General features: G+C 36.8%; 1 protein-coding gene across 5 annotated transcripts in view; it reads left to right on the plus strand.

Moving 5' to 3' along the window:
* Positions 1-16,959, plus strand: part of LRCH3 (leucine rich repeats and calponin homology domain containing 3) — a 158,832-nt gene that overhangs the window by 127,897 nt on the left and 13,976 nt on the right. For 3 of the 5 annotated variants that reach the window (XM_036743308.1, XM_036743312.1, XM_036743307.1), the window contains 5 exons: positions 5,956-6,027; positions 10,633-10,681; positions 11,198-11,305; positions 12,036-12,154; positions 13,474-13,611. In XM_036743308.1, coding sequence (XP_036599203.1) covers positions 5,956-6,027; positions 10,633-10,681; positions 11,198-11,305; positions 12,036-12,154; positions 13,474-13,611 — 486 coding nt within the window. The remainder of the gene's footprint in view (positions 1-5,955; positions 6,028-10,632; positions 10,682-11,197; positions 11,306-12,035; positions 12,155-13,473; positions 13,612-16,959) is intronic. The other 2 variants (XM_036743309.1, XM_036743310.1) reach the window with 1 other exon arrangement.

The raw sequence follows: 16,959 nt of genomic DNA on the forward strand, positions 1-16,959 counted from the left end.
ACCAGGATGATTGGGAAGCTTGGAAACATTTCACTACTACTACAGACATCCAGGTGGTAGGGGATGACCTCACAGGGACTGATCCCAAGCACATTGACAAAGCCTGAAACTGCCTTCTGTCTCCATGACCAGGTCTCTTCAGGCATGCAGACTGGCCCAGTCTAATGAGTGGGGAGTAATGTTTTTCCATCATCCTAGGGAAACTAAAGATACTTTCATTGCAGACCTGGTGGTGGATCTCTGATCTGGGCAGATCAAGACCAGTGCCCCGTGACTATCTGAGTGTCTGGCCAAGAATTATCCGATTCTCAGAACTGAGGAAGACCTGGGCAACAAGGCTAAATTTGCAGGAAGGGACTTCAGGAACCCTCAGGTCAAGTAAGCTCAGCGGCCAGGAGGGCCCCGGAGCTAACAGGCGCTAATCACCTGAGTAGACGTCTGCTTCTTTCCTAAGAATGGGCAGCTCTAAGTACCAGACCGTACAGATATGTGTGTATATGTATATGTGTATACATATACGTGACGCACACACATTTTTTTTAGCAGAAGCCTCTGCTGCTTTATTCTCTCCTCACTTCCACTTTTCAGAGATGTTCTCACTGTTTTGTTAAAACTGTCTCGTCAAGAGGTTGTACCTGCTCACCTGGCATTCTGTTGGAAAGCCCTGCTTTGTAATCTTGTGACTTGGCTAGAAAGACTACCCCCATATGTTGATATGTGGAGCCATATATTCGGTCCCAGACATGCCCGCAAGCCAGATCCTTCGTGGGTTTTATGTGCAGAATAAAAATACTTGGTAACCCCTTCCCCCAAAAAAAGTATAGTTCCGATGTCACCTCTTCCATGAAACCTTTCCTGGTCCCCTTCAATTATCATTACTCTCCCTCTTAAAATTATTTTGTACATACATTATATTTACTTGTTAGAGACCTCTCCCCTCCAACCCATATACCTTCTAACACAGGGATTATGTATTTGATAAGTTTCAGAGTCTTGAGGAACTTGGATGGGGAAAAAAATTACATCTCTTTTTTCATTAACCTTCAACTGAAATTTAATGTAAGAAATGAGATAACACATGTACAGTACTTTGCAAACGTTAAAGCATTATATAAATGCTAGCTATTTTAATTAGTATATTTAAGGGTAGAAGAGAAGAAACATATAGAGAAGAGATTAATAATTCTAGAGAGGGAGGAGATCATTATGTGACCAGCATCCTCAGGAGATGATATAGGACAAGACTGGTTTTGAAAAGGAGAAGAAACCTTTTCTTCTGAGACTTCTGGGAAGGGTGAGAGAACAGAATGTGTTGAGGTAGAGATGAGGATGCATGAAGGAACTGTATTATCCTGGTCTTCTCCATAATTTGAAGTTGGGTTCTCCTCTAGAGAAGAACATTGTGAGAAGAGAGAGAGAGGTGTGGTGAGGCAAACTGAGTAAACAGAGAAGGGGTTTGTAATATGTTTGGGATAAATGGTGGTTGAATTCAAGGGAACAGAGAGAAATAAAAGTATTGTAATAAATTAAGTATGCCAACAATACCATCACCCTGGGGAGTTTTGCTATCCTGTTAGCAGTAATAATAATAATTTTCTGAGGCAGTGATAAAAATAAAAGATATCTTTTTCCCCAGAAGCAGACCTGCTGATGCTGAAATTAGCCTCAGTTTCAAAACAGGACCTAATGATAATCAAATAATATGTATTTGTGAGAAGAAACATAACTGAATTATTTAGCATGTTCTCATGCCTCTTTAACGCAGGAAATGCAGAACCTGGGCCTGCAATCATTGTTTCTAATCAAAGATGGAGACACTGAACCTTAGGAATGTAAAAAGTTTTATAGACTTCCTTTTTTAAAGTAATGGTATAGCTTAATGCTGATCAAGTGATCATTAAGTCGTTCTGGAAAGAGCTGCTACTTTATAGGAATTAAAGTCTTTCTCTTTTTTTCCTCAGTTATTCTGCTTCTTTTATTCTTACCTTTTTCCAATCTCTTAATTTTCTTGCATTGATGAAACTGGAAATATTTCGACTTGGAAAAAAAGAGATTTAGGGTGAGGACATGGTTGTTGTCTTCAAATATCTGAAAGGCTATTAGGTAGAAGTAGTCAGCTTATATCACTTTAACATAGCAAGCAGAACTAAGGGTAGTGAATGAAAACTGATTTTGGCTTCATATAATGAAAAACTTTCTTTAAAATTATAGAGAAAAAGTGAAATGGGTTGCCAAGGTAAAGAATGAGTGAAGATCCTGAAGCGAATCATTTTCAAAGATGTTATAGAGAAGTTCTTGTTAAAGTAAGGGGTTAGACAAAGTTTTCTTACATCTGAAGTTCTGTGATACCTTGCATGATCATTCCTTGTCCTTGAAGTATTCAAGCAGAGGCTAAAGGACTGTCTCTCAGTGATATATGAAAATGGACTCTTGCATTGATCAAGAAAGAAGTTAGACTTGACCAGTAAGGGGCCTTCATACTTAAGGACTCTTTGATTTTGTGATAGGAGTGACCTGTGAAGTTGTATGGACAGATTTTCATAAAATAGTACAGAATATGAGTTGGGTCTTGAAGGATTTTGATAAGTAAAAGTGAGGGGAGAACATTTCAGGTTGGATAAGTGGCATAAGGAAAAGCACAGAATCAAGAAAACACCAGGTTTTGGCTGAAGCGTAAGGATTGAACAAGATCTTGAACATCAGTCACATTAAAGTTTTTGGATTTTATTTTCCAGGCAATAGAATTCCATGACTGATTTTGAGCAGAGTAATAATTTAATAGAGAAGCAGCATGTCATAATGGATAGAGTTAAGGCTTCAGAGTCTTGGGTTCCAGTCATTCCTCTGACACTTTGACCCTGAGCAAAATCACTTCTCAGTGTCCCAGGCACCACGTTTTAGAGTGGTAGTACCTCTCAAGAAGGAACATACCCATTGAGAACTCCCTATATATCGTACCAATGGAATTATAAGTCCTTTTAAAAAAAAAATATATATATATATATATATATATATATATATATATATATATATATATATATATATAAAAATGAGAGGCTTCTCTGTATAATGGCTAGAAAGTTGACCTCAGTGTCAGGTAGATCTGAATTCAAGCCCTGACTAATCCCAACAGTGTCTGTGTGACTCTGGCTGGACAGTTATTTCTCAGTGCCCCTGGCACATCTTTAAAGCCATACATTACAAAGCAGCTGTTGATTTGCATTGTTAGAGGGAATTTCCTTACTGGAAGTTCCCTGTACTAATAAAATCACAAGTCTAAACTCAAAATATGTAATCAGTATTTTTTTTAGAAAGATTAATGTGTTAGTTTTTTTTTTTATTTTTTGAATTTCTTTATTTATTTTTAGTTTACCACACACGGTTCTACATAGTTTTGAGTTCCAGTTTTTCTCCCCTCCCTCCCCCCTCCCTCCCCAAGACAGCATGGAATCTCATATAACTGTCATGTATAACTTCGCATTGAATTATTTTATGCACTAGTCAAGTCGTGGAGAAGAATTTTGACCAATGGAATGAATCATGAGAAAGAAGAAACAGAACCAAAAAAAAAACCCAAAAACAAAAAAGAAGCAAAAAAGGCGAGCATTTAGTGCACCTCGATCTATATTCAAACTTCGCAGTTCTTTCTCTGGATGAAGATAGCATTCTCCATCGTGAGTCCCCTGGAGTTGTCCTTGCCCCTTAGGTTGCTGAGAAAAGCGCAGTATGTCAGGGTTGGTAATGTGTTAGTTTTTTATTAATCTAAGTAGTAAAACTTCATTTGGTAACAACAAAGAACCTCTTGTCAGGAAAACAATGTATGGTTCTTGCTACAAATAAAGTTACGTTTTTGCCTAGTAAAATTAACATCTAATAATAATAGCAGCTAGCTATTACATTATTTGTCGTAGAATAGTTATCTATAAGACATTTTTACTTAGCTTTTCAGTGATATTTTTGGAGACTGCATTTATAAATTCTAGAGTAGATCTATTTCTACCTACTTACTTTTCCAGTGTGTAGGGAATAGCAGATAGTTTGGTTTGACAGAAGAGTAGCTCCAGCACAGAGCCGTAGCATACAACCCCTCTAAGATTCATAAATACAAAGCCCTCAGCTGTTCTTTTGAAACCTGTACTCTGGCCAATCTGGACTACTTTGTGGTTTAGGCATTCATTCAACATTTTTTTTTTTGTCTCTGCATCTTTCCTCATGCCATTCTCTCTGCCTATAATGTTCCCTACTCTTATCACCAGCTGTTGTCAAGGACTGTATTTCCAGTTGAATGTATAGAATACCTTTGCATGCTGATAACAGCTTCTACCTGCAGAAGGAAGCTCATTAGTAGTCTCAGTCATAAAAAATGTCAATTTGTAAATAAATTATTCCACCATCACATCTGTTGTCACAATCACTCAGCCATCCTCTCTATCAGCCAGTCCCCCCCCAGGAAACTGTTACTTTGCACCTTTGTGTCAACATCTTAATGTAATACATGGACCCCATTCACTTTCCCTTCGCTCTCCTTTTTCTTTTTTCATCCTTGACCTTGGCTTTGTGGATACAATTGGCATTAATACCAAAATAAATGAAAGGATCTCTAGGATGCTCAGAACAGGTGAAATGCATACTGTTGTTGGTGGGTTTAGCATTGTTTCCTGCTCTCCTATCTCACTGTTTTGTTTTGTTTTGCATTTATTTCCTGATTTTAAAATACATTGAGCATGATCTAATGTTTTGTGAAGGAAACAGATTATTTTGGCAGTGTGATACAGCTGATAGAGTCCCTTTAATTAAAAAACATAGAGTTATGTTTTTGTTCACCTACATATTTTGAACACTTTTTTCCTCACTTTTTTTCTGTCTCTAAGGGCATAAAAGGACAAGTACATTTAGATATCTCAGTGCATTTAGACTACTCTAGGTCTGTACCTGAGGGTGGCTATCTGAAATGTATGATCCTAGTTTGAGATATTTTTAATTGAAATTTATCTGAGTTCATCTTTTTAAAATTTTTATTATCTAGACTAATATCTACCCACTACAATCTCTTTGTAAACATTCTGTCCCCAATTTCAAGTCCCATTTTTAAAATGTTTTTCATATACATTATTATAGCTTAAATTTGAACATGTGTTAGTTCTTGTCACTCAATATCTGTAGCAGTACCTATCCATCAGAAATACTCATCGATTAATAATATACAATGTGGATTTTAAATGACTAATGAGAAATTTTCAGGTCACAGATTTTAAAGTTATGTAGCAGAATGCCTTCTTCATTGTGTGTGTATGTGAGTTTTTGTCTGTGTGCACCCACATGTGCCCCTATTTCTGGAGCTCCCAGCACACTTTGTTCGCCATTTAAAATCATTTTAGTTTTAACTGGTCAAGGAATAGTATGTGTAGTTTTATGATTCCAGTAAGTAAAGATTGCCTGATTTTTACAGAATCATTCCTATGCTATCTTCTCACATAGAATCATGTCTTTATTAGATTTAAATATAATTTACTCTGAACTGGATTTTTACTTAATCATTTTTCTGTGTGCCACTTATAGAACTCAGCTAAAATTAGTTTTTAGATTAAATCCTTTTCTTTCATGTCATTTTGGTGTAGTATATCACTGAATAAATTTCCACAGTTGTTATGTTAAAAGCTATTATGTCCTTGTCTGTTTCTGTTCATATGATAAAATGTTTTTCATGAAACTCATTTCAGGTTTATTAAATACTGAAGTGTTATAGAATTAGGAAGATAGTATGTTATATGCAGTGGAAATTTTACTTTTGTATTGAGTTTGGTTTGGTTTGTTAACAAATACTCTTTTCCTGCCCTGTCAACATCTAAATAAGACATAAGGATATATAAATGACTTCTTCTTTTCTAATCTTGCTTATTTTACTAACATAAATGCTGCCTTCTTTTTATCTTTCTTTGCCTTTTTGGAATTCAGTCGATGTCAGGGTTGACTCAAGTGGGCTGTGCTACTACCCTGCCTCATTCTTCTGCCTTCAGACCTCTCAAGGTATCTCCTTACTATAATTCACTAGAAAATGAGGGTGGGGAATGTATCTTTTGTTTTTTACATCTGCCCTAAGTTTGCCGGTGCATTAGTCCAGTAACAGTTTCTGATTATGTTTAATTTCTTTGTTTCTTTTAAAGTTTTTATTGGTATTCTCTGCTTCTTATATCGTCATAGTTATCCTAAATATCCCTCCCCCTACTCTCCTCAGAGGGCCATGCCAGATGACACAGTAATTTTTTTAGAGAGGGGGGGGAAAAGGTCAACACAACTGATTGAAAAAGTTCAAAAATATATGCAATGTGCAACCCCTATGGAATTCCCACCTCCTCGAAGGGGCGGGCGAGGGGTGTCTGATCATCTCTTTGTTTGATCTTTATGATTTTGATCAAAATCTTGATCTACTTGATCTTTATGATTTTGTTCCATTTACTTTTGTGTATGTGTGTGTAGCTGTTTTTTCCATTTACATTGTTAGATTTAATTTCTAATTAATATATTGCTGCCTTGTTCAGTCTTTTCATATTCCAAATATACTTGGTGTCTACATTAATTCTATTGGTGTAGAGTTTTTCAAATGGCATCTCATTATCTTTTAAATAGATTCTTTTGTCATCAGTAATTTTGTTGCTTTGGTAAAAATACAAAATCAGATTAAAACTGATAGCATCATATTTTATATCTTAGATCACTGTATGACACTTCCCAAAACCTAACAATACCAAAGTTTTCCACAGAAATACTAATCCTATAAGGAAGAAAAGGACTTAAGGGATTATCTGGTCTACCCTCTACCCCCAGTCAGAACCATTGTAAATTACAGAAAGATAATAATCTGTGTTTTTCTATTTTTAAAGAACAACAGGGAAGGCAATTCTACAGATTTTGTCAGTAATCCATACTGATGGTTAGCAAGTTTTATTGTCAAGAAATTTAACTCAAATACATCATGGTGCAGTTTAAGTCCATTTCTACTTGTTATATGCCTGGTTTGTTTATAAAATCGTGTTTGACATGTTAAGAAATATGAAGCCCTGGAAAAATAAAGAAAATCCCCCCCTTTTTTTATTTTAACCTAATTTTTATTATTTCTTTCTAGCTCTAGGTTTAACCAATTCCTTCGTAGTTAACCAGTATTTTAAATAAATTAATCCTCATTCTGTCAATGTGTTGATCATATCCTCTTTGGAGAATTTACAGAAACACATTGACAAAAATCAAGGCACGGATGGTTTCATACCACTGGAAAAACTTGTACCCATTGATAAATTCACAGATATATTTTGGTAGTAAAGTAATCCTCTTTCCAGTGTAATTGCTCCTCTGTCCCTCAGAACAGGACCTTAGAATCTTAAAATCCTAGCTTTGGAAGAGGCCGCAGAGGTCATACGGTCTGAGGCCCTTAGTTGAGGCCAGGAGCCCTTCTGCAGCCTCCCTGACAACGATCACCCATCCTTCATTTGGAAACCTCTTGAGGCAGCTTATTCATTATTTGAACAGCTCTACTTGATAACATTATTTCTTATATTAAGCCAGAGTTTGCCTTCCTACAGTTTTGCTGTGTGGGGCCAAGTAAATTCAGGAAATAATTATTAAGTGCTTAATATGTGCATGGTACTATGCTAAGTGATGGGGATACAAAGACAAAACAAAGTAGTTGCTGCCCTCAAGGATCTTACATTCTACTGGGGGTACAGAACAATTAAGTAAATACAAAGTCATTTCAAGAGGAGAGTGCTGGTAACCTGGGAGATCTAAAGTAGGAGACACCCAACCTTTGCTTTCTATGAAATAATGGATTCTACAAATCTGATCTTTCCAATGCAGCTTTTCAGATGCAGACACTAATATTGAAAGAAGTAACCAAGAATATTAATAGCTGTCCTGGCTATTTTCCCATCTCTTTTGTTGTTGTTGTTGTTATTGTCCAGTCATTTTTAAGTCATGAGTGATTCTTCATTTCTCCTTTGGAGGTTTCCTTGGCAAAGTTAATGGAGTAGTTTGCCATTTCCTTCTCTAGCTCTTTGTACGGATGAAGAAACTTAGACAAACAGGGTTAAGTGAGTGTCTGAGGCCAGATTGGAACACAGGAAGATAAGTCTTCCTGACTCCAGGCCCAGCACTCTATCCACTGTGCCACCTAGCTGCCCCATCTCTACAAACTCTTTATGACAATAATTTATAAGCATATCTAGGGCATTCTCGATAAAGTTAGGAGAATGAAATAAGCAGACTTTCACAGAGTTCTGTGGCACTCCACATCTTTATAGTAAGTCACACAATTGACTGAAAGGTGAAAAAAAGTTCAAGATCTCGCTGTCCTTATTGTTTGTTGATTATAAAAAAGTATTTGATTCAGAAGACCAAAACACTGCTTTAAAGGTTTTCTCCAATAAGGTGTCTCTCATGCATGTATTAAAATCTTAAAATATTCCTTGAAATTTATGATGACATGCTCCAGATGCTTCTCTTTGCAGATGATATGGTGCTAATTGCATCAAACCATGGAACATTGTAGAGTCCCTTAAATGAGATCCATAATTAGAAGAGAGTTTGGCCTAACTAAATACAGAAAATTGGATAAAAAAAATGCCTCTTGTCCAGAATTTTATATCATATTAAATGAAGAGTTCATAGAAAGAGATTATCTTTTCATATATATGTTGAATAGTGAAATAGACTTCGAATCAAGCAGGGAAATGGGCTATATTGCATTTTAGAAATTGGACAGTGTTTTGTTAATGACCCCAAGCTTCTCCCTGATTTAAAGGCTAATCCCTCTAATGTCAGTAGTCTTCTAATAATACCATATGGCCACAAGTCATAGAATGCCATAGTCTCTGATGAATTAGGGTTGAGAGTCACTTAAAACCCAAGAGACAGATGTTTCGTGGGCATCTTAGTAGGCTATAAAATATTACCAGGGAAGAATTACTCAGAAGAGTGTTGTCTGTAATCATCACCTCCATTTTGTTTCTTCCCACTCATTTCTCAGTCCTTTACAGTCTGATTTCAAGTCCTATTCCCTAGCTAAAACAATTTCCCGCAAGGTTATCAACAGTCTCTTGACTGCTACATCAGTGGCCTTTTCTCAGTCCTCTTTCTACTTAACCTCTTTGCAGGTTTTGATACTATACATCATTCCCTGTGCCTATACTCACTTTTCCCTTGGCTTTTAAAACAGTATTCCCTCTTTTGGGTCTCCTCCCACCCTTCTTACCATTCCTCTGTCTTCCCTGCTAGATTTTCACCCATGTCTTCTCCTCCACTAAGAGTTTAGATGCCAAAGCCGTGTCCCAGGCCCTCTTTCTACATTCTCTCTCTGGGTCATCACATCTATCAACATCAGAAGCTGCTAAGTGGTAATAATAGGTAGAATGCTGTACTCAGAGTCAGTAAGAAAGGCCCAAGTTCAGATCATGCTTCAGATACTTCCTTCCCATCAGATCTGGGAAAGTCCTTCCCAACGTAATTTTGTTTTAGGAGGAGCTTTTTAAGCCATTTTGTTGCTTTGTACTCTTTTTTTTCTTTGCCTCAGCTTATACTGGGCGTCAGCATCAGACTGCTATGAAAACAACAGCATTTATAGAGCACCTGCCTCCTTGGGTTGTTGTAAAGATCACATGAGATAATATTTATAAAGCCCTTAGCACTTATCAAATGCTTTTCCCTTCCTTCCTACTTTAAAATCTGTAGAGTACTTTACAGATCTCTCATTTGATGCTCAGAACAACCCTAGGAGGCATGTGCTGTTATTAACCCCATTTTACACATGAGGAAACCAAAGCTTAGAGAGACTAAGTGACTTTTCCAGGGTCACATAGCTAGTAAATGTCTAAGGCCAAATTTGAACTCAGGTCTACCTGACTCTAGGTCTAGTGTTCTATCTACTGTACCACCTTGCTGCCTTGCTGTGCCAGGGTCCTCTTCCTTATCAGTTAGAAGCAGCTTCCTTCCAAGCTTTCACTTACTTTAATTTTGTTTTTGTCAGTCAGAATCATCAGGTCCAGAATAGAAATTTTCCTCATCATTTCCTTTTATCTTCTAAAACCTGAACTTATCAACAAGACAAGCTTACAATTCCTTAGGATCCAAGAATCTAGAACATCTTACAATCCGAAACATTCAAAAAGTTATACCTTGAGACAGATATGCCTAATATCTCCAATGTCCCTTTCCATGTCTAAAATTAATAAAATGTTCCCTCTGTCTCTTGACTAGCTTTAGAGCAATACTTTCACACATTCTTTCCCCTGCCCTGAGTACTTTGATAGATATTCCAGAAAAACACTGCTGTAAAATGGTATTTCGTTCCAGTGCCTTTCCCTGTGTATTTCCTGTAAAGTATTCCACCATATATAATACTGTGGGTTTTTTTAATACTAGGAAAAGGCTCATGAAGCAGAGCTTTTCCTGTTTCCATAGAACGTATATTCTGTTCATTGTATGCAAACCAAAAAACCTTAGCCTCTAAAGAAAATTATAATTCATAATATCTGATTCTTATTCCCAAGTGAAAGGTCATATATTTCTATTCCCAAAGGAACTATGAGTATGAGTGAGTACTTCCCATTGAATAATTATTGACATTTGCGTATTTATCCACAGAATGATGACAGATCTACCATCTCACCAGGTTCACCTACAACCCAAACAGGTAATAAGCACAAAACCACAGTTAACCAGCCTCAGATTAGATTACTCCCTCACATAGTGAGAATTTTTTTGTAATTGATTTTCAAAGGGCAAATATTTCCGTGTTGTAGCTTCTTTATCTGAAGTAGAAATTCAAGAATGATAAAATAGGCATCATTATGGCCTTTGATAGTCAGTTAGGGTATTCACCAAATTTATGTTACCAACTTCTGAACAAAAAGTGAGCAGACTAAAAGTTTTAAATAAATTCATGCATTGTCAATCCAAATGACAGTTTCAGAGAGAATAAGATATTTGTTTAAGTAAAAATACTCTGCATGTACGCTCTCCTACATTCCCCATTTCCTTTGGTTACACTTTTTGTGATGTGCAAAGCCATAATTATCACACTGTTTTCTTATTTTCATTTGATGCTTCTTTGATTGCTGTTTCATTAAACTTTTTTTGCTCTATAATTTCTATTACATTCTCATTTATTTCATTCTCAATTTTCTTTTGCCTTTCCATGCTGTCTCAGTACACCTTTCCCCTCCATATTCTCCTGCTACTTCTACCTTTAGAAACCAGCTCCAACGACCAGAAAGTTTCCTTTTCCGAGCAGCTGTCAGAGATGAAACAAATCAAGGTATGTAGTAGTACCAAAGAAGACACTTTGTGCTGCAGAGTGAAGCTGATTTGTTCCATTCTTTTCAGTCCCTGCAGTGCCATCTCATTACCTTGGCAAAAATGTAAAACACATCCTTATCTGTGATCTCACTGCCTTGAGACCTATCAAGAATAAAGCATAATGCTATTTGTATTCAAAGTTGTACTTTTTGTTCCATCTCAACCATCTAGCAAAGTAAGAAATGGTGATTGTAGAAATGGATATAGTGAAGAAATAGAATAACCTTTTTGAGTTATGCAGAATTGGCTTTCTTCCTTTTCTGAATTCCCTTTGGGATTATTACATTTGGTATGTGTTGGTACAGTCTGGTTTCTTCATTTTTTAAAAAAATGAAATAATGATAAAATAAATCTACTTGAAGCTAGCCTTCTATTACTTGTTAATCTGACAGTTTTTAGCCTGGACTCAAAAGGGAAAAGAAATAACCAAGTAACAGAAACAAATGTTATAATTCTTATATATATCTATCTACATGTAATTACCAGAGTGTTACAGATCCCAAAAAAGACATGGAGACTCATTCACTATTCTGAAGAAGAAACATTAGTATGATTTTTTTTAATCTAACCACAGAGTTAGCCACATATAGAAATCATCTGACTTTTTTCTCCACACAAGGCAAGTGTATGAACCCATGTAAAGCTTAGCATTTACCTGACCAGCCTTCTATATTCATGGTTTTCTACAGGTCATTCCTCACCCCTTCTTTCTTCTTCTACTTCAACCACTGAATCTGCAGATCCCAGATCAAGACAGAATTCCAAACAACGTGAGGAAGAGTTGGAGTTAATTGATCAGCTACGAAAGGTGTGTACTCTTGTTACCTTTGAGTGATACTGTTTCAGAGATACCCCTATAGTCAAGGATCAAGGCATCATTCATTAATCCTGCCACCAAAGAGCCATTTACTAAAAACATTAAGCGCCACTCTCCAAATATGTCTCCTCTGACTTGGTGGCATAGCAGAAAATAAATTCTTCTTTCACTAGGATTCTTGACTGTTATGTCATTTCTTAGCCTCTGAATTTGCACCACCAAGGTGAATAGATTTTTTGAGAATTCAGAACATGATCAAGTGTAGTGATGAGATTTAAATCAAATAGGACTTCCAAGTCCTTTTCCTTTCTTCTCAGCTGCAGGAGGAAAAGAATGTAACCTAAGATAATATGAGTAAAGATTGTGGTGAATTGGGATTGAAAGGGCGTAACAATAATTCAGCTAGCAGCAGCTGTTGAGGTGTAACACCCAACAAGAGCTGCCAGCACAGGTTCTTTTGATCTGCTTTACTAAGGAAAGTAACTTTAAGGGGTTAAAAATCTCACTTTAATCCAACATACAAATAACGTTCACTTAGTTCAGGAGGAAAAGCCAGCACCCTGAAGTTCAGAGCAAATACAAACTACAAACAGAGACAATGTAAACAGACCAAATCACAATTCAGTTACCAAAGAAGAACCAATGGGTCTGGGTTAGCAAGGTGGGGGGCGGGGCAGTTACAATGGCTTGCCCAGAGTCATACACCACTCTTCCAGTGGGTGGGAGCCCCAGACAGAATGCTAACCTCTGCATTTATGTACCCTGTTCAGGGCCTGAAGGTTCACACCTAATCAGCCAAAGGGTATGAACCTGGGGCTTTGCACCTACAGTAAGGCTTAATCAAATATACTTGATTACTTTTGCTTTCTAAAAGAGAAAACAGTGGAAAAAAAAAAGCCCCACCTTAATTACTGTAACAAAGGGGATCAGATCCTCCATAGAAGATAAATATGATTAGTTTTATAATGTTCTTTACGACCATCTCTTTTTAGTCTGGCTGCTTTCCACACTCTAGAAGTTAGAAAATGTAACTTTTGAACCCCAGCAATTTGTTCTCACACTTGGGGTGGAGACATTGCACCACTTTAGTAATATTCTTTTTTTTTCTTCAATTTTTGGATGATTTCATATGCAAATGAAATATCTTTTGTAGTTCTCTTGGGTCCTTTCCTTCCTTGTAATATATCACATTTTAATATATGTAACGTGTATGTGTGATATATGTAACATGTGATAAATGTAACATACATATATAGATAATATGAGTAATAATTCATATTGTAACATGTGTAGCCTTTTCTTTTACCTAGAATATTGAGTTCCGGTTGAAAGTTTCTCTGCCTTGTGATCTTGGAGCAGCTCTTACTGATGGTGTTGTTCTTTGTCATTTGGCCAACCATGTGCGTCCTCGATCTGTTCCCAGTATTCATGTTCCCTCACCTGCTGTAGTAAGTATATAAGGATCAGAGAGTATTTGGTTAACTAACAGATTAACTTAGCTCTCTTTAATAGCCTAAACGATACTTTATGTGTTTACATTTTTAGTTATTTAAATTTTCATATATTTCATATCTTGTTCACCTATTGTTATAATAATAGTAACAAATTTATATCGCACCTGAAGTTTTACCAAGCATATCCTGCACAATAAGCCCATGAGATAAGTAATGGAAATATTGTTTCCATTTTATAGATGATAGCATTTAGGCTCAGAGAGATTAAGCTATATGCTCAGTATCACATAACTAGGAATTATTGGAATTGAGTTTTAAACGCAAGTTTCCTGAAACCAAGGATTCTTTCAGCCATGCTACCCATCTGTATTTTCATTAAGTAGACAATGCTGTGTTCATTTGCCCCTACTATGCATATAGGCCTATGGATTCTATCTTTATCATGTTCCTATCCCAGCTTCTCCAAGTACAGTCCCTTCCTTCTGTCCTTGGACTTTTGGATTCTTCTGATCAGAAGAAAACGTTTCTGTATATTTCAGACCCTGAGTTTGTATCCTTTTTCCAACAAAGAGATCAATGTCAGATACTCAGGACAGAAGATTGAAGATACTGGGCTAACCTCTAAGAGACTTAACTAGGCCCTTCCCCATCTAATAAAATTCAAAATCAGTCCATCAGTTTGATTCCTTAGGAAGCAGGTAGCCATTCTTTTCTTACTGAGCTTTGAAAATGTATCCAGGTATGTAGAAGGAAAAAAAAGAAACCATCACATAGCAACAAACCCAGTGGACCAAAAATCTTACTCTTTGTTCTGGAGTGATTAGGACAGGAATCAGCATATTGTTGGAGGAAGCCACTGAAGGAAGAGTTTATGCTTTACTTTGTAGGCTTCCCAGTTTCTCTTAGTTGAGTTAAGAAGCTATCATTTCCTGAAAGATATCATACAACTGCCATTATTTTTTCCAAAAAGTTAACACTTGCAAACTAATATGTTGCTAGATTTTTAGAGAAAAATTTAAACTTGAGCTGAGGAGAGGTAAAATTTCTTTTCTTCAACCACCATATAGCACAGTATTTTCCATTAAAGCATGTAAAATGAGTATGAGTAATATTAAGCACTTTGATAACTACTCAGCTAGTTGGATAGTCTAGGAAATGAAAATATTTGACTTGTCATTTTGCTCTTGAGCTAGTGGGGAGCATGAGTAGTAACCATTTAAAATTTCACTGGCAGGAGAGGAGAACGTGTACGGTAAACTTACTATTTCAGGAGAGAACATTGACTTTGGAAATGCTAGGGTTTAGCACACTGAGATGTATCTCAGAAAAGAGATCTTTTATGAATTCGCAGCTTGGAGTCTTTGTGAACTACCAGCTATTTTGAATAAAACAATATTACCACAACCAGGTTTTTACTGTATAGAGTTTGGATATACTTACTGTTTTTGATCACTTTTATATTCATTTGAATTGTACATCTGAATAAATTGGCCCCATAGGCTTGTTTAGCCCTTTTTTTTTTTCCTCAGACCATTCAGTTCAACATTTATTAAGTTGGAATTCTCTTTGCTCCCCATTGCCACGTCTAGCTTCTCCCCCTTCCTCCTTCACACTCTGCCTTTGAGGTTCATGTTTCATTCATATCTACCACCTAATCAAAACCCTAATAGCTGTCATCTACAGAATCCCAGGTCCTGCCTTTCCTTCATCAGTGAGTTTGATACCTGGCTTACAGTTTTTCTGTCCTCCCCAACTTCTGCCCTAGGGAACTTCAACATACTCTTAACATACATGACTCTCCCTCAAATACCCTAACCACTCAGTTGCTCAACCTACTCTTCTCCCGTGAGCTACTCCTCCACCCCACCTCAGCTGCATTCAGAGATGGTCATCTATAATAAATGTCTCCACTTTCTGTCCTTCCTCTCTCCCTTCTTAATCCCTGTCATCCATGCCTGGAACACTCTTCCTCCTCTTTTCTGACTACAGTCTCCCTGGCTTTTCAACTAAAATCCTATCTTTATACATCAAGCCTTTCCCAACCCTTCCTAATTCTAGTGATTTCTCTCAGTTATTTCCTATTCATCCTGCGTGTCACTAGTTTGTATATATTTGTTTGCTATTTTCTCCCCCATTAGAGTGTGAGCTCCTTGAAGGCAGGAGCAATTTTTTGCCTCCTTTTGTTTCCCCAGTGTTTAGCGTGGTGCCTGGCAAATAGTAGTCTCTTGATATTTATTGGTTGATTCATTTATTAAGGGTGTCCAAGGTTCCTAGATCAAGCTTTACATGGCAGTTGAGATTATCCTTTCTCCTTGTGCCAAACATATCTGAGGAGATCAAAAACTAGTTCTCTGTGCCCAGAATTAACAACTTCAGAGTTCTTATATTTAACCTGAAAAAGGAATCTTCTTTCTTAAAACAGGTCCTCACATTTCCAGATCTCATGGTTGTTGGTTTTTTTCATTACTTTAAAGGATAGGGTTCCAGTTTTCTTCATTCCTCTCTCACACCACCACCACCACCACCTCATAGGTGCTGGGTTTTTTCCTCCCCCTAACCCTCCTTCCTTCCATTATGTTCCCATATCTCTTGAAGTCGTCTCATATACTCATCTTCTGACCAGTATCCCCATCTTCTAGACCAGGTTCTTCCTAAGGAGGATGCATAATGTGTTCCCCCTTGGAAGTAGCCAGTATATTGACTCTCTGTACCTATCAACTCCCTCAGAAGGAATTACCTAAAGAAGAATGAAATTTATCCCTTCTTAACTGGGTCAATCTCTTTTCCAAAGGAAAATTCCAAGCCAGTGAAGGTAGCAACTACTGCATCTTCTATTTTCTTTATGTACTGTAAGCCACAAAGTATACTGAAATAAAAAATTATTTGTATTCCCAGCACCTATAACAGTGCCTAACACGTAGTAACTACATCAGAAATATTTGTTCTTGGTTGACTGACTTTCTCCTGGCTATATTCTGTGTGTTTTATTTCAGTCTGAAAAAAACCCTTTACGAAAAATCAAACTGCTTTCCTTCCATGTTCCACAATAGTAATAGTATTTTTTCTGTCTGAAAAGAATCCCTTTATCCTTATAATGAAAGAACTGAGTCCTAAGTCTATTACCTTTTTTAAAAAGAACATATAAAAATAGATTTTTTTTTTTTTACTTTTGAACCAATTCAAGTTAATGGCACAGCTCAGGCCCCGGGCCACAGTCCAGTCACCTACCTTCCCCACCTTCAAGCACTATCATAAAGACTATGAGAGTGACAGTATAGTACCATGGAAAGAGTACTTCCTCTTGAGTCAGAGGACTTGGGTTCAGATCATAATCTCTGTGAC

Source organism: Trichosurus vulpecula, chromosome 2 (genome assembly GCF_011100635.1).
Source record: "Trichosurus vulpecula isolate mTriVul1 chromosome 2, mTriVul1.pri, whole genome shotgun sequence".
NCBI lineage: Eukaryota > Metazoa > Chordata > Mammalia > Diprotodontia > Phalangeridae > Trichosurus > Trichosurus vulpecula.